At 34.5% G+C, this 18,482-nt stretch overlaps 1 protein-coding gene across 6 annotated transcripts; it reads right to left on the minus strand.

The window, feature by feature from the left end:
* Positions 1-8,875: 8,875 nt before the first annotated feature.
* On the minus strand, positions 8,876-14,036 carry LOC133817583 (uncharacterized). Of its 6 annotated transcripts, XM_062250134.1 has the most exons (7): positions 13,363-14,034; positions 13,208-13,256; positions 12,036-12,120; positions 11,067-11,171; positions 10,453-10,588; positions 10,002-10,061; positions 9,452-9,765 (listed from the first exon to the last, which is right to left on the minus strand). In XM_062250134.1, the coding sequence occupies exons 2-6, from the start codon at positions 13,216-13,218 to the stop codon at positions 10,039-10,041; spliced, it is 360 nt and encodes a 119-aa protein (XP_062106118.1). In that variant the 5' UTR covers positions 13,219-13,256; positions 13,363-14,034; the 3' UTR covers positions 9,452-9,765; positions 10,002-10,038. The 6 variants fall into 6 exon arrangements, 2 of the variants coding, with proteins under 2 accessions (XP_062106118.1, XP_062106119.1); XR_009885591.1 differs by lacking the exon at positions 13,208-13,256 and having other exon boundaries at positions 8,876-9,765; positions 11,965-12,120; positions 13,363-14,036; XR_009885592.1 differs by lacking the exon at positions 13,208-13,256 and having other exon boundaries at positions 8,876-9,765; positions 13,363-14,031.
* Between the last annotated feature and the right edge of the window lie 4,446 nt (positions 14,037-18,482).

The following is an 18,482-nucleotide window of genomic DNA, read 5'->3' on the forward strand; positions in this document are numbered from 1 at the left end:
ACAACTATTAGCAAAAATTTAGTATAACTGCCATAAAAAAATTGATATGATACTTAAATGCAAATATTATCAGATTTAATATTTTTCATGCAAACAACCCAATGTTTTATAATGTGATATTTGTATCATACCCGTTAGAAATAATAGAATATAGTATAAGTAAAGCTTTTCTAATAGAATAACATTGTGGAATAGGCAGAATTGGCCTGGTATTTTTAGGGTTCAAATAAAATTGTGTTTAAACAACATCAATTTTTTTAGTAGAATTTACATGGAATATGGGAATTTTCCCAAAAGTTTAATAAATATGGCATTTTAAATATTGTGCATTTTATATGATATTTTGTTTTTTTTTACATTTTTATGGGGTTTGTTTCCCCATATTTTTGTAATAATTTAGTATTAATTCCATATTTTATTGTATGAAATTTTAGTAACTAGTTTTGAAAATTTTGTGAGAATATTTGTAGTAACTTTGATTATAATTTTGATTTATTTTATTAAAATTTTTTATATAATACTTTTTTATATGATATATTTTTAATATAAATATAATATTTTTTATTATTCATGTTTTACAAAAAGTTTTTTTCTTTTTTTTTATATATATATTTTTTTACAAAAATATGAAGATAGTGACTGTTCGTGTCTGTCATGCAAGTACTTAAGTGAATTGTAACTAGTTACTGTCAGATTTGAAAAATAAAATAAAAAAAACATATCAAAATATAACCACTAAAGAATAAGAAGAATGATGTGTAACCGGTTACCCCTATCAAATAACAAACTGAATGATAACTGGTTACTAAGACAAATCTAGAAATAAACTGAAGAAGAAGATGATAGTATCCAGTTACCCTATGGAAATAATAGCTAATTGATAACTAATTATCAACCTAGAAAAAAAAATCAAATCTGAAAAAGAAAAATAATAATGGACTATTAGGGTGAACTTATGCACTTGTTTTAGAACAGCCTAGCATGCAATGACATCTAATTTGATCTTGTTTAATGTTTTTTTAAATGCATTTGTTGCAGATTTTGCACACTAAGTCATGGCTTATGCTTTTACATTTTGGATTTGCATATTAAAGAGGGAGTATGAAACAGTTGTATTAATGAGGCTGCATTTTCTTGCATCACAACAAAGGCGACCAGACCAGTCCAGAAAATATTGTCTCTCTGTATAATCAAGCTTATCTAATATGCCAATCATTTCTATCTAAATTGTCATATTAAAATAGCAGCTTTCTCACTATAAATGCTGAAGAATCTAACTATAAGTGCTCCTTGTATCATACTTTACTTGTATAATTTTTACATATGATTTGAATTTATACATACTATAATAATAGCGACATTATATTATTAATATGTATATTTGTTATCATAACAAACTAATTTGAATGTTTAGTAAAATATTTTAATTTTTAAAATTCAATTTTTTTATTTTATTATTTTTTTTTTAAAAATAACTATTATTAGGGGCGACATATTGACGCAAAAAAAAAAAAAAACACATTGCCACAACTTATTAGGGGAGACACTCGTCGCCCCTAAAAATCTTTTTTGTTGTAGTGTTATTTGTTAATTGTTACAGGTGGGTCGGACATATAGTAGGATAGCTGCGATCTTAGCATTGGTGGGTTGAGCACATAGTAGGATGGTGGTGTTGGTGGGACTCCAGTGTTAGATCCTGTCCCGCTTTGTTGGGCCATGAATTTTCTCAAGAGTTCATCTTGTTGTTGAAGACGCTCTTCTAGACGTTGTGCTTGTTGACGATGTTCTTCTTCTTGTTTCTAAAAGTTTTCTTCAAACTCATTTCTAATGGTGTCATTTGAAGAAAGAGCTTTCAATGTATTTTTCATTGAAGTAGGTGTTAGAGTATTCTAGTATAATGTGCGGGACACACCGTGCCTTCCAACCCTAACACGTCCTCGATTCTCAGGAGTGCCCAACGCCCACGTCAACACATCATCAGAGCCATCAGTTGCCCATTTACCCTCAGCTTGGAGTTCCCGGTAATGATCCTATGAAACAATATTCATAGTGTTAGGAATGAGTTTTCTAATACACAGCGGAATGGTGGTGGGATTGACCCAGTGTACAACAAAAATTTTGTAACATATTTAAACTACCTTTAAATATGCAGATCCATTAATATACATACATTAATCATAAGCAAGTTAGGAATAGAAAGCATACCTCTTGAAGTCTATCAACTCTCCTTGCTATCTTTTCGTAATAAGAACGATCTTCCTATCCAAGCTGCTCCCAGGTACTCACACCAAGATCTTCCACAGCGTTCTCTACACCTCAAGAAGTGTGTAGGCATTTAAAGAATAAATGATAGTTTATTTGTGATTCTACTTGATGTACTCAACACATGAGATCAAGAGAATATGCTTGAGAATTGGTTTTTTATCTTTTCAGAGAGGGAAAAGTATCGTTCTAGTTTTCACAGAGCAAATAATGAATTGTTTGAGTTATCTGTATATTTTTTGATTAGTCATACTTAAAAGAAAGTATTCAAATTTTAAAAAAAATCTGTAATCAACTTACAATTTATCTTTTAATTAATTAATTAATTATCTTATTAATGAAAATATCAAAAAATTAATTTTTTTGAATTATCCATTAATTAAATAAATAAAAATGAAAATCATGTCCCCGAAAAAATAGCAGGACACGACACACAGTCCATGGACTGTGTGTGGTCGTGTACCACCCTAATTTTTAGGGATATTTGATTTTTCTATTTTTATTTAATTATTTATTCAAACTATTTTGTCAGATAAAAATCTAACAACATGATAACTAATTCAAATTTAAATTAAATATATTTTTAAGTAATTATCAAATATAATTAATTAATTGAATAAATATCAATCTTTTAAATTCAAATCCAATTTGAACTTATCAGATTATTATCTCCCACTCAAATCAAGATATTTAATTAATTCTACCAATTAATTAAATCCAATAATTTCGAAAATAAATATTTAATTTATTATAATTTCTAAAATTACAATTAATTAATTATTTAATTAAATTTCGAAATGAATTTGATTATTTAATATAATTTCGAAAAATATATTATAATTAAATATTAATTAATTTTGTTAATCACAACTAATTTGTAATTAATTAATTAATCACTATTATCATATAATTGCATATTTGGCCCGAAGAACAAATTTCTTCTTAAATATGTCTTTCAACTATTTTTCTTTTATATCAACTATTGCCTTGAATAGTATTGATAGAGCCGCTATGGGGACCTATGGACCTATAATTCCAAGCTTCAATAAATTTGAGATTATTAATTAAACTCTTTAATTAAATAATCTTAATGTATTAATCTCATGAATTAATTCCACTATAAATATGAGATTGCACTCTTGTAATTATAGGCATTTCATTTACTGAGTACTTTATAATGATAAAGCGTCCATTGATATAATCATTGCATACAAATTGACCCTCTAATAATGGTTCATAATTAATCGGGAATAAAATTACCGTTGTGCCCTTTTAATTATCTCTTGTTTCCTTAAGTACTATTGACTTTACTAGTGAAGGTTAATTCATAACTTAATTATGAATTTGAGCTCAATAATCTTTCGGTCCAAAAAATCAACTCTTAAGAGAACCATTATTCAATCTCTTGCGAGAAGGCATAGATTCCATATATGTATACTATGTCCCCAACCATTTACATTAATGAGTTCCCAAAACAAAATTTTCTAGCCTGATCATTCTGACAGACCCTAACGAGTGAATCAAATAACTCATATAACATAAACAGGAATTCATAGTAACTTCAGGATTAAGATCTATTTGTATATGATCATCAGTTGATATATTTAATTAATACTTCGAAACGGTATTTAACTAAGTATTAATAAACATATCTGGTCCAATTCTATATATTCTCTAATATATAAAGTACATTCACTAAAGTGTCCTACTACACTAGTGATCCGGATCTAGATCTCATGTATTCATAATACTAGTGGACCGTACTTGGAGTAATTAATCTAAAGATTCCATAACTTTATTTTACTGCGAACTATTCAAGTTCATTTATCTCAAACACAATCCTCTCATACCAATACGTGTTTGAGATCACATATATAAACTTATGAATTTTTCTGATATTTACATAATATTATCACAGAATAATATAGTCCATAAAATATATGCATAACAAATTAAATTTATTTATTTATTTCATAAAACAATGTCTACTACATATGCTTTCAGGGCACAATTCCCAACAATCTCCCACTTGCCCTAAAGCAAATGAGGCATCTCTCTCATTCCCATGTTTCTTACATGCTCCTTAAAAGATTTTATGGATAAATTCTTTGTAAAAGGATCTACAAGATTATGCTCTGAAGCTATCTTCATAACTGCAACATCTCCTCGATGAACTATCTCTCTTAGCAAGTGATACTTCCTCTCGATGGGCTTTCCCATCTTGTGATTTTGTGGTTCCTTTGAGTTAGCTACTGCCCCACTGTTGTTACAGTATAGGACTAATGGCTTATCCACATCTGGCACTACTTCCAGATCAGAATAAATTTTTTTGAGCCACATAGCCTCCTTAGTTGCTTCACAAGCCACTATATACTCGGCTTCCATGGCGGAGTCTACAATGTTGGTTTGTTTAATACTTCGCCAGACTACCGCTCCTTCTCCAAGTGTAAACACTGATCCAGAAGTCGATTTCTGACTATCTCTGTCTGATTGAAAATCATAATGAGTGTAACCTGTAACGCCCCAACTCCAATGACCGTTACGGTGTGCCTTGTAAACAGTGCTAAACTCAGTAATCGAGTTATTTGACCAAAATCGTGTAACTAAGTATGATTAGCGGTTTAGGGGTTAAAATTTTTGGTTAAGATGTAACGTTTCATTAGAACGTTTAATACATATGTTGGGATCCCAAAACTATAATTTCAGAGTCTACTACAAGAAAATATTTACAACAGGTCGTTCTATGCGGCAAAACAGGGTTTAACCCTAGTTCCTCTTTATACCTCGTCCGTGGCGGACGAGCAGCTGCATATGTACATGTCATCACCTAAGATCTCCAACTCAAGGATGGCCTAGCTTTCTTTTTCCTTTACCTGCACCACATAGCACCCGTGAGCCGAAGCCCAGCAAGAAAACACAATATAGCATGTATAATATCAACAGTGATTGTATTACTTAATCAAGACCAACAGTCCAAGCAAATAGGTGACTGCCACAAAAAGTCACAAATATGGGGACAGCACCCTTTAGCCATGTGACGATAGGATCACCAGGGCTAAACAAATAAGTGAGCATCTCACTAGCTTTAACAGGACAGGTGCATGGTGATTAGTCACCAACATAACCTTCCTCCTGACTCTAGAGTCATAACTGTGGAACATCGTTCCCTAGCCATATGACAAACAGTCACTGGGGCCATATGCCCTGGCTCTGAATAACTAGTCTCAGACTAGCCAAGCGCTTATAAGTTCGTCGACCTTAGGGTCGGTCCAGCGTTAATACCCCATATGAGTCATTCTTACTGATATCGATTAGATCTAATCTTCATTTGGCTCGGCGTTCACGACGCTATGCCATCTCTGACTCTTAGGTCAGTAAAACATGACCAGTGTTCAACTCATTGTGAACTTGACTAATAAATCACAGCTTCACAGATGGATCTAACACCATTACCGAATCTGACTAATAAGCCAGTGCCATACACAAGCAAGCCATGCCACCAAACATATATCACATGTCCAATATCCATAAACAAGGTATTCAGCATGCTTATTTAACAGGTACTAGTACAATTAGGACCATGCACGAACACAGAGGCTCAAGCTCTGAATGATATCATACTCAGTATATAAAGCATGTCCTATTCACATGTTTCTTGTGCATCACATGCATTATATTTAACAATCCAACATGCACCAATAATAGCCATGCATGTCACATTTAATAATCAACCAACATGCATCAAGAATAGCCATGCATGTCACATATACACAGGGTGCAATTTTCTTTCCTCAGATTCGAGCTAGAATGATTAAAAGAACGACCATCGAGAATGATCAACTTTTAGTCCTTTAGCGGTCACCTAGTCATAACCAAATATAGGATGCCATCAATAAAAATAATCAACATAGGTTCCCAAACCAATATCTAGCCTCCGGGACATCAATCCACACTTAATCGGGTAGTAGGATCAACCCCGAGGCCTAAAGCTAGCATCCCCAAGTCAAAAACCCATTTCTGGCCAAATGTGCCTCTATGGGCCGCGGCTAACCACAGCCATGCCGTGGCTCACCTCCCTGACAGAGGCAAAACCTCCCCAGAAACCAACATAGGCCGCAACTCACCATAGCCATGCCGCGGCCCTTTACGCAAAACAGCAAGTAACAACCTTTCTTCCCCTGCGTTTTTCCTTGAAACCAAACCTTCAAACCAGTCCTAAACCTCAACCTAACACCCAATTCAACCACTAAACATCATCTACAACTCACCCTCATCAAAACCCAAGTTAAACACCAACCTAGCTTCCAATAATTCCAACTATCCATCAAGAAACCACAAACTAAAACTTAAACCAAAAACAGAGTAAAACTAGAGATTCTATGGCTGAAACTTACCTCAAACTTGAGATTAAACTCTCTTCAATGGTTGAACTAAGTTTCTATAATCCCCAAGCTTTGATTCCCTAGCTTGTCCCTTCAATTTGGCTTCAAAATTCCAAAGAGTGAAAGAGGGAAAATGGTGCACGGGTGAGGGAGAGAGATAAGGTTGATGAGGCTCTGTTTTTGTTTTGTTCTTCTACAGCCTTGAGTTATATAAATCTTAGGGGTGAAAGGACTATTTTGCCCCTAAGTCAAATAAAGGCTTCTAAAGTCTCCCAAGGGTAAAATCATCATTTCCCGCTTATCTCGTTAATTATAATTAACGCTCTCCAATTCCCACTATTCTCAATAATCTCAAATGCCAATAAATCATATCCCATTACCATTTAATTCCCGGTAATGTTCTAATCATCGAAATGACCCCGAGACTCACCCCGAGCCCCGAACTTAAACCCGTTATGACTAGACCGAACACTTACATTCCATGATCGTCTCATGCCGACTAGCTCGAACCAATCCACCTTATAATGTGGCTATATTAATTAATCACAACCATGTACCCAAAATACACAATTATGCCCACAGCGGCCAAATTACCAAAATACTCTTATAATCATAAATACACCCATATGCATGCATTTACCATCATATAATAATATAATTCACATAAACATGCATATGATCATTAAATAGCATCCTAACTCAATTATGGCCCTCCCGGCCTCCTAATCAAGGTCCTAACCCTTATTAGGAAATTCGGGGCATTACATAACCAGTGGGGTTCAGGTCTCCACCTGAATATACAAGCATATAATCTCTAGTATTTCGAAGATACTTGAGAATATTCTTCACTGCAATCCAATGACTCAATCCAAGATTGGATTGATAACGACTGACTATCCCTACTGCATAACAAATATCAGGTCTTGTACACAACATGGCGTAGACACTACAAGAAAACGGGATCTTTACCTACCAATTGTAAGTGTAGGTAAAACTAGTCTAATGGTGGGTAATATGGTTTACCTACCAATATTGAATTGGTAGAGATTGGTAGGTAAAGGTTAGTGGGGAAAGAGTCTTTACCTACACTTATTAATACTGGTAGGTAAAAGAATCAGTGGACCCCACTAAGTTATAAATCAATTGATGAGTCAGCAGATGACGTGTTTGATGATGTGGCATCCTACATGTCTGCTGACATGGTGTCCATAGTTTATGTGTCTGATGACATGGCATCCTACGTGGCATACATCAAAACCGCCACTTGGCATCTTGTGGTTGCACCACGTGTCAAACAATAATTTGTCCACGTGCTACGAGAAATTCGAATGATTGTGTTACTTATCCCCTTTTTATCAGTTATGTGGCACTAAATGATTGGTCCACATAACATGTTGTAGTATACTTATTTTCACCTACACTTATTTATTTGTGAGTAAATATAATATTTTTATGTAGGTAATTTTAATTATGTATAAATTTTATTTAATATAAATAATAAATGAAAGTAATTAATTTGAAAAATATTTAACATTATTAATCAAATAAATTATTTAACTTTAATAAAAAAAATAAGCAAACATATATTATACAATATTCATTGCTTATTAAGAAGCACATTTCATAAAAAAAATATCTATACATTATTTTTAGGTCATTGAAAACTCAATAATGTCATTTTTCTTGACATTCTTCCTATTCTTCACTTTGGGATCATTGCATGAGAGCCTCCTTTTCTCTGACTGAACTTATTGTGAATGTCGATGATGACTTTGGGAGGTGGACACCGACAATGGCCGGAGGTGGGGTTCGAATTGACGCCAGTGAGAATGACTTTATAATTAATTTCAGCAAAATAAATATCCCCAATTTAATCATCATAAGAATTTCAGAAAATATATTACTTATTATTATGAGCATTTACGACACTTGAGATACCAACATATATTAATGTCATATTTCAATAGGAAAACAAAACTAAAAACAAACAATTTTTTTTAGATTAAAAATATCTCCAAAGACAAAAAGAGAATAAAATATGAAAAATCATCATATCATATATCACTATAATTAAACCAACAATAATTAAACCAACAGCATAAAAAGATAACTCATAATATAACTATAGATTGTAATTAGTTGAAAAAAAAACAAAAAAATATCCTTAATTAAGTACTATAAGAATTTCTTTAGATGACAAAAAAAACTCTATTTTTTTCCAAAATAGTGGAGAGAGAGAGAGAGAATCAAAAAGCATAGAGTATGCATTGAGAACAATTTAAACAATAAATATTTAAAACAAGAGCAAAGAACACATCTTTAGACTTCAAAGTCAATTTATTCACTATTTTGCATAACCAACATTCTTAACTAATTGTAAAACTCAATATGAAATAGCCACTACTTCAGAGAAAATTAGACATATTGGATGACTCAAAACACAGATTAAACCAACAATATTCTTATTATTCAAGAACAAGTCTCACGGTTAACCAAAAAAATTATAAATCAATGACAGTAAGAAAAAAATGTGTGTCCCTATCATTGTATTATAATTTTACTTAATCAAGTTTTGATGTCCTCCCAGCCAAATATAATGTAAGAATGAGTTGCCATTTAATATTCAACTAGCAATTTCTTATAAATAACAATAAACTATGGATGTCAAGAGTCTCACCTGTCAACATCCTTGAGCTCCACCACAATTTTCCCAGAACGGTGGTCATCAATATATTCAAACTCACCAATATATACTATAATAAAGAGAGGTAGAAGAACAATACAATTTAAATACAAAATTTTAATGAACTGGACACACATAAAAAGCCAAGTTTCACATATATTTACTATGCTTCTGCATAACCAGCAAAAACTTGGATGGACATTAGTTAAAACCTGCATTTCTAAGAGTTTAAAGAAGACAAAGATAAACAAAATTAAGTATGAGCATGAAATATTTTACATAATAAATTAAAAAATTCATAAACACAAAGAGAGACCTCTGTCAGTTTTCGTACAATCTTATGGAGACACTGGGACAATTGCTCAGGAGCACGATTGGCCATTGCACCAAGTAATTGAACACTACTTTGCTTTGTTGCTAAGCTTTATACTCAAGACCCTACAAAAGTAATGCATTAAATTAAATCCTTCATATAAATACTATATTAGGACAATCTTTCTCTAAACAAACAAAGAAATCTCTTTCAACCCCAAAACACGTCTCTTAATTGGCAACCTATATTACTAACACAAAACCATTGAAAAAAATTCAGTTTCAGCATCAAGTGGAAATAAGAAAACTGTATTTACATAAAAAAAAAATGCTCAACAAATATGTAATAATCAGAACCTAACCTTTTTGCAAACAAAACAAAGAAAAAAGATGAGGCTTTCACCAACAAGTTCCAACCCGACCTGTCATGGGATCAAAACACATAAGCCAAGCATGACAAATGAGATTTAGATGGAGAAAGCAAATTGGAAAAGATAAACAAGTAATCCAGGTTCAGTTAAATCAATCGTATAATAGGAATCAACTAAATGAAGTTCAAGTCCCCATTAATCTCTAAATAAACCCAAGATGAATTCCCACAAAATCAATAGTATATAACCAATTTTGCAAAAAAAATAGAAACTGAGAACTAGATTTTGCTTCCAAAACTTCAATCGACTCATTATATTAAACAAAAACCATCATATCCCAGTACCTATCTGTGTCCCACTAGCATAATTGAAAAAATAAGAAAAATCCATCAAAGCTTGAATAACTAAAAGCTCTGAAAATGAAACGAGATAGAAAGCAAACCTTGTGATTTGACTTCTTCAGATTTAAGAGCTTTCATAATTACCCAGATTCTTTGGTGGCTTTTCATCCTCTCGGTGTCCAGAGCACAACCATTCCCTTGGAATCTAGTTTGGACGACGGTGGAGGTCCGATAAAGCTTCGAAACCCACATAACCAAATGTTTGACAAGAGACAAGCATATATTGTTAGTTCCAAAACATTTAAAAAAAAATTAATCAATCAATCAACATAATGGCTATGCTTACTTGACAGATTTGATATTAAATTGAATGACCAAAGGAAATTTTGTTGTTTTGGAATTAAGATAATTAGTCATATCATCTCAAAAGAATAACAAATAAGTAAAAAGCAAGTTGAAAGTTTCACAACACAAAGACAAACATTACCAGTAGTTGTAGCAAAAAGAAATAAATCAGACAATTTTGGCTCAGTCAACCGAATGTATTGACCAAACTAGTTCCACACTGAACTTTAATGATGATGCAACTTAAATCCAACACATTTGAGGTTAAACAAATGCTCTCAAAGAGAAAATCTCATAGTAATTACAAACTAGAAAACCTAGGACTATGAAACTAAATGATAGTTGTAACAATACAACTGTACAAGTTTACCTCATCTTCGGCGTAGCCCTTAGCTTGCAGTGCAGCTAACAGTTCTCTAGACTTTTCAAACAAACCTCCTCTGACATATACCTTGAGTAAAGTTGTTAATATCACCTGAAAGCAATGTAGAGTACTGAAATGAAGAAACAGTGTATTTAAACTATGAAAAAGTAAACATCAATCTGTGAAGAAAATGAAAAGCAATGTAGGAAAGATTATTACACCAAGCCAACCAAAAATCGCAACATAGTTACAAATATACGTAAATAAATTAAATACATAAACAATGTCTCCTTATTTTTGCATTTGAAATTACTTGCCCTTCTTATTTAGACAGCAATGTGGCCTTTATGGTAGATAATTTCCTTCAGGCTTCATACTTCAAATATGCTCAAGTATGTATGCAAAGTTAAATAAGCCACTTTTTGATAGTGAAAGTACAAAAAACTAGACACAAACTAAACAGAATCATGGAAACAAATATAAATTGAAAAAAAAAAAAAACATTATTTCCATTGTAAGCAAAACCTTGTTTGGAGGTAGCCCAGTCGACTCCATATCTTGAATCAAAATGTCGGCCTTTTTATAGTCTCCACATATAGAGTACGATAATATAGTAACCACAAACAAATTTTCTACTTCTCCATTAAAACAAAGGAAAAGCAGATCATTAAGTTGCCAAACATAACATATAATCTCAAAGTTTTAATTCGTAAAAGTCGCACTTGAATCATTTTTTTTAAATAAATTCAAAAAAACAAAAGAGAAGCATGCATGTTCACTAACATTTATGTGGACAAAGACACACACAGAAACTATATATGACGTGAGGCAAATTAAATGGGCTATATGAGAGACACCGTTAGGAATATATATACATATATATGCGACACTTAGTAATGCATACATAGCCAACTTTGTATGTTCAACAGATGTAGCAATGGAGTGTTCAGCTAAATAATTTGCAAGATGTAGCACATGGGAAAGCTTGTGCCATCTCTTTCGCATTCCAAAATGACGTAATATTGCATTCAAGTCCTGAACTTTTAAAATATCTCCATAGCTGCAAAATAAGGTCTCGTTTAAGTTACAACTTATTGGTTAGGTTACCATTTTATCTTGTCAATTTGAGAGAACTACATTAAGACTAAGCAATCACATAAAAAATCAAGGGATGCACATGATTCTTATAATAAGAGTATCAAAAGAGAAGAAAAACTATCTATATACTAGAAGGCAAAATTCCACATTGAAAATTCTTCATATTTATAAGTAAATAGATTACTGAACATTGGCTTGATACAGGAAAGACCATATAATCAATGAACTACAATTTTAAGAGAAACCCCTCTCAGTTAGTTGAGTTAGGTTCAAATTTTGATATTTTATTGTATCATGTTCCACTAAAAAAGAGACCCCTTTCGAACTTTACAGATATAGGTGTTTTCTTCTTATTTGATACAAAACAAGATTAAAAAATTTAATGTCTGGGTTTCAAGTTGATATTAGTTCATGATCAACACAATATACAAGTGTAAAATCATGGTCCATGATAAAATTGCAACTGAACTTCAACTCTTAAAGATGACTTTGACCCAGCAAACGTTCTTGATAACTAAGAATACAAACCATTTCAGAACAGAGATATTACAAATCCCAGACAGGGTTTCATTTCTCAAATCTAAAAAAAATAACATAACATTAAAATTTTACAATAAATTTCACAACCCAACATGCCAATCGAACCCACAATTTCATTTCATGGCTCACCAAGAAAATTTAACAAGAATAAAATAAACTGACACTGATACAAAAAAAAAAAAAAAAAAACAAACAAACAAATTATTCACACGATCATTTCATCAAACAATACATATGCCAACTACACAATAACATATTGCACTCGAAACCTACTTTCCCATATAAAAAAAAACATCAAAGGCCTATTTAATTTTACAATTGCACACACCATGGATCATTATTATTTCTATGTTGAAATTGAAAATGATCATGTATCATTTCAATACCAAGTCAACACAATCCAAAGATCCCATTATATATAATATAAAATCTTATAATCTACAGATTCTCAAATGATTCCATATATGAACATTTATAGCACTGAGAGATATGGAGAAGAAAAGAGGCACCACGACTCCATGAGAGTGAGAGAAAGGGAGGGACGTTGTCGTGAGTGAGCTGTGACATCAATTAAGGTGAGAGAGGTGCCGAAGTGAGTATGAGAGAGAGAGAGAGAGAGAGAGAGAGAGAGAGAGAGAGAGAGAGAGAGGTGAGGTGGGTTTACCTACAGTGGCGCCACCGTGGGTGTGGGTGTGGGTTTGGAGTGCGGTGGCGGATTGGCGTCTAAGGAGCTTCTTTCTATCGTCTGCTGATGAAGTGAAAGAGAAAAAACTGGGCAAAACGAGAAGAGGATATGTATTCGGAGCTTCTTTCTTTAATTGAAGTTGAAACAAACCTCCACTCAAGCCACTGGTCCGAGTTAGGTCGATATCGTAGGGACTGGACTCAACATCAAGACCAGAACGGACCTTGTCGGGAAGCCTAGAGATGAATTCGGTCCTGAGCGAGTTAATTGAGCATCCTCGGCTGAGTCGGCGATTCCAGCGACCGTTATCACTGGGTCACTGGAATGGTCGGAGAGGCTCCGGCACTAGAATGGTCGGAGCACCTCATCGTCGCACGACCGTTATCACTCGGTCTCTGACTTCGCTCCTCCGGCGACTTAGAGGCTCCTTCCATTCGTTGAGGCTCTTGTAGGAGGTTGCGTTGGAAAGAGGTGGTGGTGTTCAAGATTCGGTCTTTACCAAATTTTTCAACTAGGTTTTAGACAATTGATTAGAAGAAGAAGAGGAAGACGGTAACACGATGGTCAAAAGTGGGTAGAGGTTTGGAAATAAAAAAGTAGAGAAATAAAAAAGAAAAGTAGAATACTTTACTAAAAAGGCGGGCTCCCAAATTTTGTACCGCCCATTTTTTTTTCCCACCAATTGTTTTATTATTTGATATACCATAATACTTATATGTTATGAAAATGGGTATTTGGTGTAGTGTAGGTAGAATTTTTAGTTTTTATTTTAATTTTAAATACAAATTTATTATAAATATATTTTATTTATTTATTTTTTTCCAACTATGTACACACATGGCATGCCACATGTTATACAATGTGTACACATCATATTATTTACTCCACCTAAGCTTCCAAATAAGCATTTATAATAATAAAATAATATAATGAAAATAAAAAATAGGGGGAAAATTGAGCGGGAATGGTTAAAAAATTTCCCTCCATAATATACGTAGGTAAAGATCATTACCTACTGATATTATTAGTAAGTAAAACTATGTTCCGAAATATAATATAATGGACTAGCATTTACCTACTAATATTATCTACCTATAAATATTGGTAGGCAAAACATTACTTTCCCTACCAATATATATTGGTAGGTAAAATATTGGTAGGTAAAGATCAGATTTCTTATAGTGAGATTAGACAACCTACCGCTGAGGCATAGGGATATTGTCTCATGTCTTCCTCTTCCTGAGGTGTTTTAGGACACTGCTCCTTGGAAAGGAATACTCCAGAACGGGTTGGCATATCACCCTTTTTGGAGTTTTGCATATTAAAGCGATCTAGCACCTTATCAATATAAGTTGTTTGAGACAGTGCCAAAGTTTTGTTCTGTCTATCTCTAAGAATCTTAATGCCCAGAAACATACTTGGCTTCTCCCAAATCTTTCCTTTGGAATTGTTCAACTAACCAGTTTTTTACCTTTGATAATGATGTTATGTCATTTCCAATCAGTAATATATCGTCAACATAAAGAACGAGGAATTCTACTACACCATCTTTGATTTGTTTATACACACAAGGTTCGTCGACTTTTTGTTCAAAACCAAACATTTTAATTGTGTCATCAAATCTAACATTCCAAGATCTAGAACCTAGTTTGAGTCCATCAATGGACCTAAGAAGCTTGCAAACCTTTTGTTCTTGACCTTTTAATTCGAACCCTTCTAGTTGAGACATGTAAATGGTTTCGTCAAGGTAACCATTCAGAAAAGCTGTTTTGACATCCATTTGCCAAATCTCATAATCCATGCACGCAGCAATGGACAAGAGTATACAAATGGATTTTAGCATGGCTACTATCATGCCCCGGCTGCCCCGGGACAAGCGACGGTGATCGATGAACCGGAAATATGACTCATTGCCTGAGTCCTTTGGTTAAAAGCGTGCTTCTAGTGTCATTATTAGGTTAAGGAGAAAATCAATAAAAAGGAAAGGATATATTTTATTAAAAACTATTCGTGGGCCCACCAGAACATTTACAAGTTATTTACAACTCAAAATGGCCATTACTATTTAAAATTTACAACCCGCCGACCGAAGCGGCAAAATTAGGGTAAACCCCCTAGTTCCTCTAAGAACTTCTTGGCCCTGGTGGTCAAGCGGCTGCATATGTACACAGCGTCACCTCAGCTCTCCACTCAAGGCTGTGTGAGATTTTCTTTCCCTTTACCTGCACCACATAGCACCCATGAGCCAAATCCCGGCAAGAAAACACAGTATTGCATGTGAACAATATCAGATGATGTAATTACATCACACCGAGCTTATAGCTCTAAACTGATGAGTGACTGTTGGATAAGCCTCTAGCCATCAGGTGAACAGGTGACTAATGAGTCACACCTTGGACAGGTGACTGATGAGTCACACTCCGGTTAGGTGACTAATGAGCCACGCTCAGGATAGGTGACTAATGAGCCACGCTCTGGATAGGTGACTAATGAGCCACGCTCTGGATTGGTGACTAATGAGCCACGCTCTGGAGGTCCCATACCCTCCTAGCCATGTGACTTGTGGGTCACCTTAGCCTTTTCTGGCTCTGGCTCTAGAATTCTAGCCTTGGGCTAGACAAGCGCTTATTAATATTCATTGAACTTGAGGTCGGTCCGGAATTAATGCTCATGTGAGTCATTCAATGCAGATGTCGATTAGATCTAATATTTGTTGGCTTGAATTAAGCATGCAAAAACCATCCTTGACTTATGAGTCAATGCCCTGACTAATGAGTCAGTGCTACCAGGCATATATCATAGGTCAAATATATAAACATGGGCATTCATCATGCTCACTTAACAGTTTCTAGCATAATAATGATCATGCACAAACACAGAGACTCAAGCTCTGAACAGTTTCATAGTCAATATTCATGGCATGCCCTAATGATATCTTTATGCAAATGAGCAAGCTTGCTAAGCATTCAATATGCTATCAATGTCCACATTTAACCATTCAACATGCATCAAAATACAACCATGCATGTCTCATTTAGGGGTGCAGTTCCTTACACTGTTTTCTTACCTCAGATTCGAGCTAGAATGAGTAAAAGAATGACCCTTGAGAACAATCTGACTTTAAGTCCTTTAGCGATCATCTAATCATAACCAAATAAGGAATACCATAAATAAAATGAACATCATAGGTTTCCAAACCAATATCTAGCTTCCGAAAGATCAATCCAAACTAATCCAAGTAGTAGGAACAATCCTGAGGCCTAAAACTATGTTTCCGGGGTCAAAACACGCAAACGGGGCGAAAACTGACCAAGGGCTATGGCCCTAGCACCTTGGGCCGCGACCCCCAACACTCCTTGAAGCAAGGGCCGCGGTTCCCTTCATCAAGGGTCATGGCGCCATTCATCAAGGGCCGCGGCGCCCTGCAGGCACAAAGAGCCTCACCTGCTTCTTCAAGCAAGGGCCGCGGCCCCCAACCCTGGGCCATTCCCAAACACGTTTTTATCACTCCATAGCCTCCAAAATCATACCTAAACATTCCCCAATCATAAAATCAAAGTTCCCAAGCTTCCCAATGGTCCAAAACCCAAGGTTCAATCGAACCAAAAATTCAACGACTCACAAAGTCTAATTCAAAGCTTAGAAACTCTAAAAACTCAAAACTTTAAACTTCGATTACCTTCGATTGGGTTTTTTTCTGTCAAATCCTTCGGTTAAGAAGCTTCTAATATTTCCTAGGATCGCTATGCCTCGATCCTTACACGATTATGACTCCTAGAACTCGAGATTTCTTCGAAAAGGCTTCAGATGGCAAAAATGAACTAACGAAGGAGAACAAGAGGTTTTCTAACGTACGTTCTATCTGATAAGCTACTTCATGCTTAAGTAACCTCAAATAAAACCTAGTGCTCGGGACCCCGAAAACACCCCCGAGGACATTATAGTCAAAACCTCCGAAATTTCCCCCTGATCTCAAGTACTCCCAATTTATCATCAAATAAATATTCTTATTACCCCATATCTGACCCCGTTATGACAAAATCTCTAATCCATTATATATGACTGTCTCATATCAACTAGCTCGAATATATCTCCATAATGATGGAATCTCATTCAGAATTCACAATTTGCACCCAAATACACAATTATGCCCTAAACGGAACAAATTGCCAAAACAGTTCAATTAACAAATGTGGACCCACATGCATGAATATAACATTATATTATGATATAATTCACATAAACATGCACATAATCATCTAATAGCATAATTAAACAAGTATGGCCCTCCCGGCCTACTAATCTCGCCATTAAACCACATCGGAGAATTCGGGGCATTACAGTTACAGGAGAAAATGTTTCTTCATAGTCAACCCCATCTTTCTGTGTGTAACATTTGGCTACAAGCCTTGCCTTGAAAGTCTCTACTTTCCCATCCGCTCCTCTTTTCTTCTTAAATATCCACTTGCAACCAATGGATTTGATATTCTCAGGTGGATCTTCAAGAACCCAGACAGAATTGGAATGCATTGATTCTATTTCTTGGTTTGTGGCTTCTTGCCATTTGTCCTTGTCAGAATCATTCATTGCATCTTTAAATGTCAATGGATCATCTTTGTTTGTGTCAGACACAAGCATTTGAACTTCGTGTTCATAGCGTGTGGGTTGCTTACTAACCCTCCCACTACGACGAGGCTCTTTACTATTCTAACTAGAACTAGCAGTTTCCTTTTGTCGTTTTTCATTGGTTGTTGCTGGTGACTTTGCAACTTCATTTGAGACCATCTCCTCCAGTACAACCTTACTGCAAGGTTTGTGGTTATTAACATAGTCATGTTCAAGAAAAGTTGCATTTGTCGATACAAATGTTTTATCTTCTTTTGGACTATAGAAAATTCCACCTCTATTCTCTTTGGAATATCCCACAAACATGCACACTTCAAAGCATGATTCCAACTTCCTGGTCTTTCCTTTAAGCACATGTGCAGGACACCCCCAAATTTGAAAATGGTGTAAACTAGGTTTACAACCCTTCCATAATTCTATGGGTGTCTTTTGGATAGACTTAGATGGAACAACTGTGACAGTCAGAATCCCGT

Source organism: Humulus lupulus, chromosome 2 (genome assembly GCF_963169125.1).
Source record: "Humulus lupulus chromosome 2, drHumLupu1.1, whole genome shotgun sequence".
NCBI lineage: Eukaryota > Viridiplantae > Streptophyta > Magnoliopsida > Rosales > Cannabaceae > Humulus > Humulus lupulus.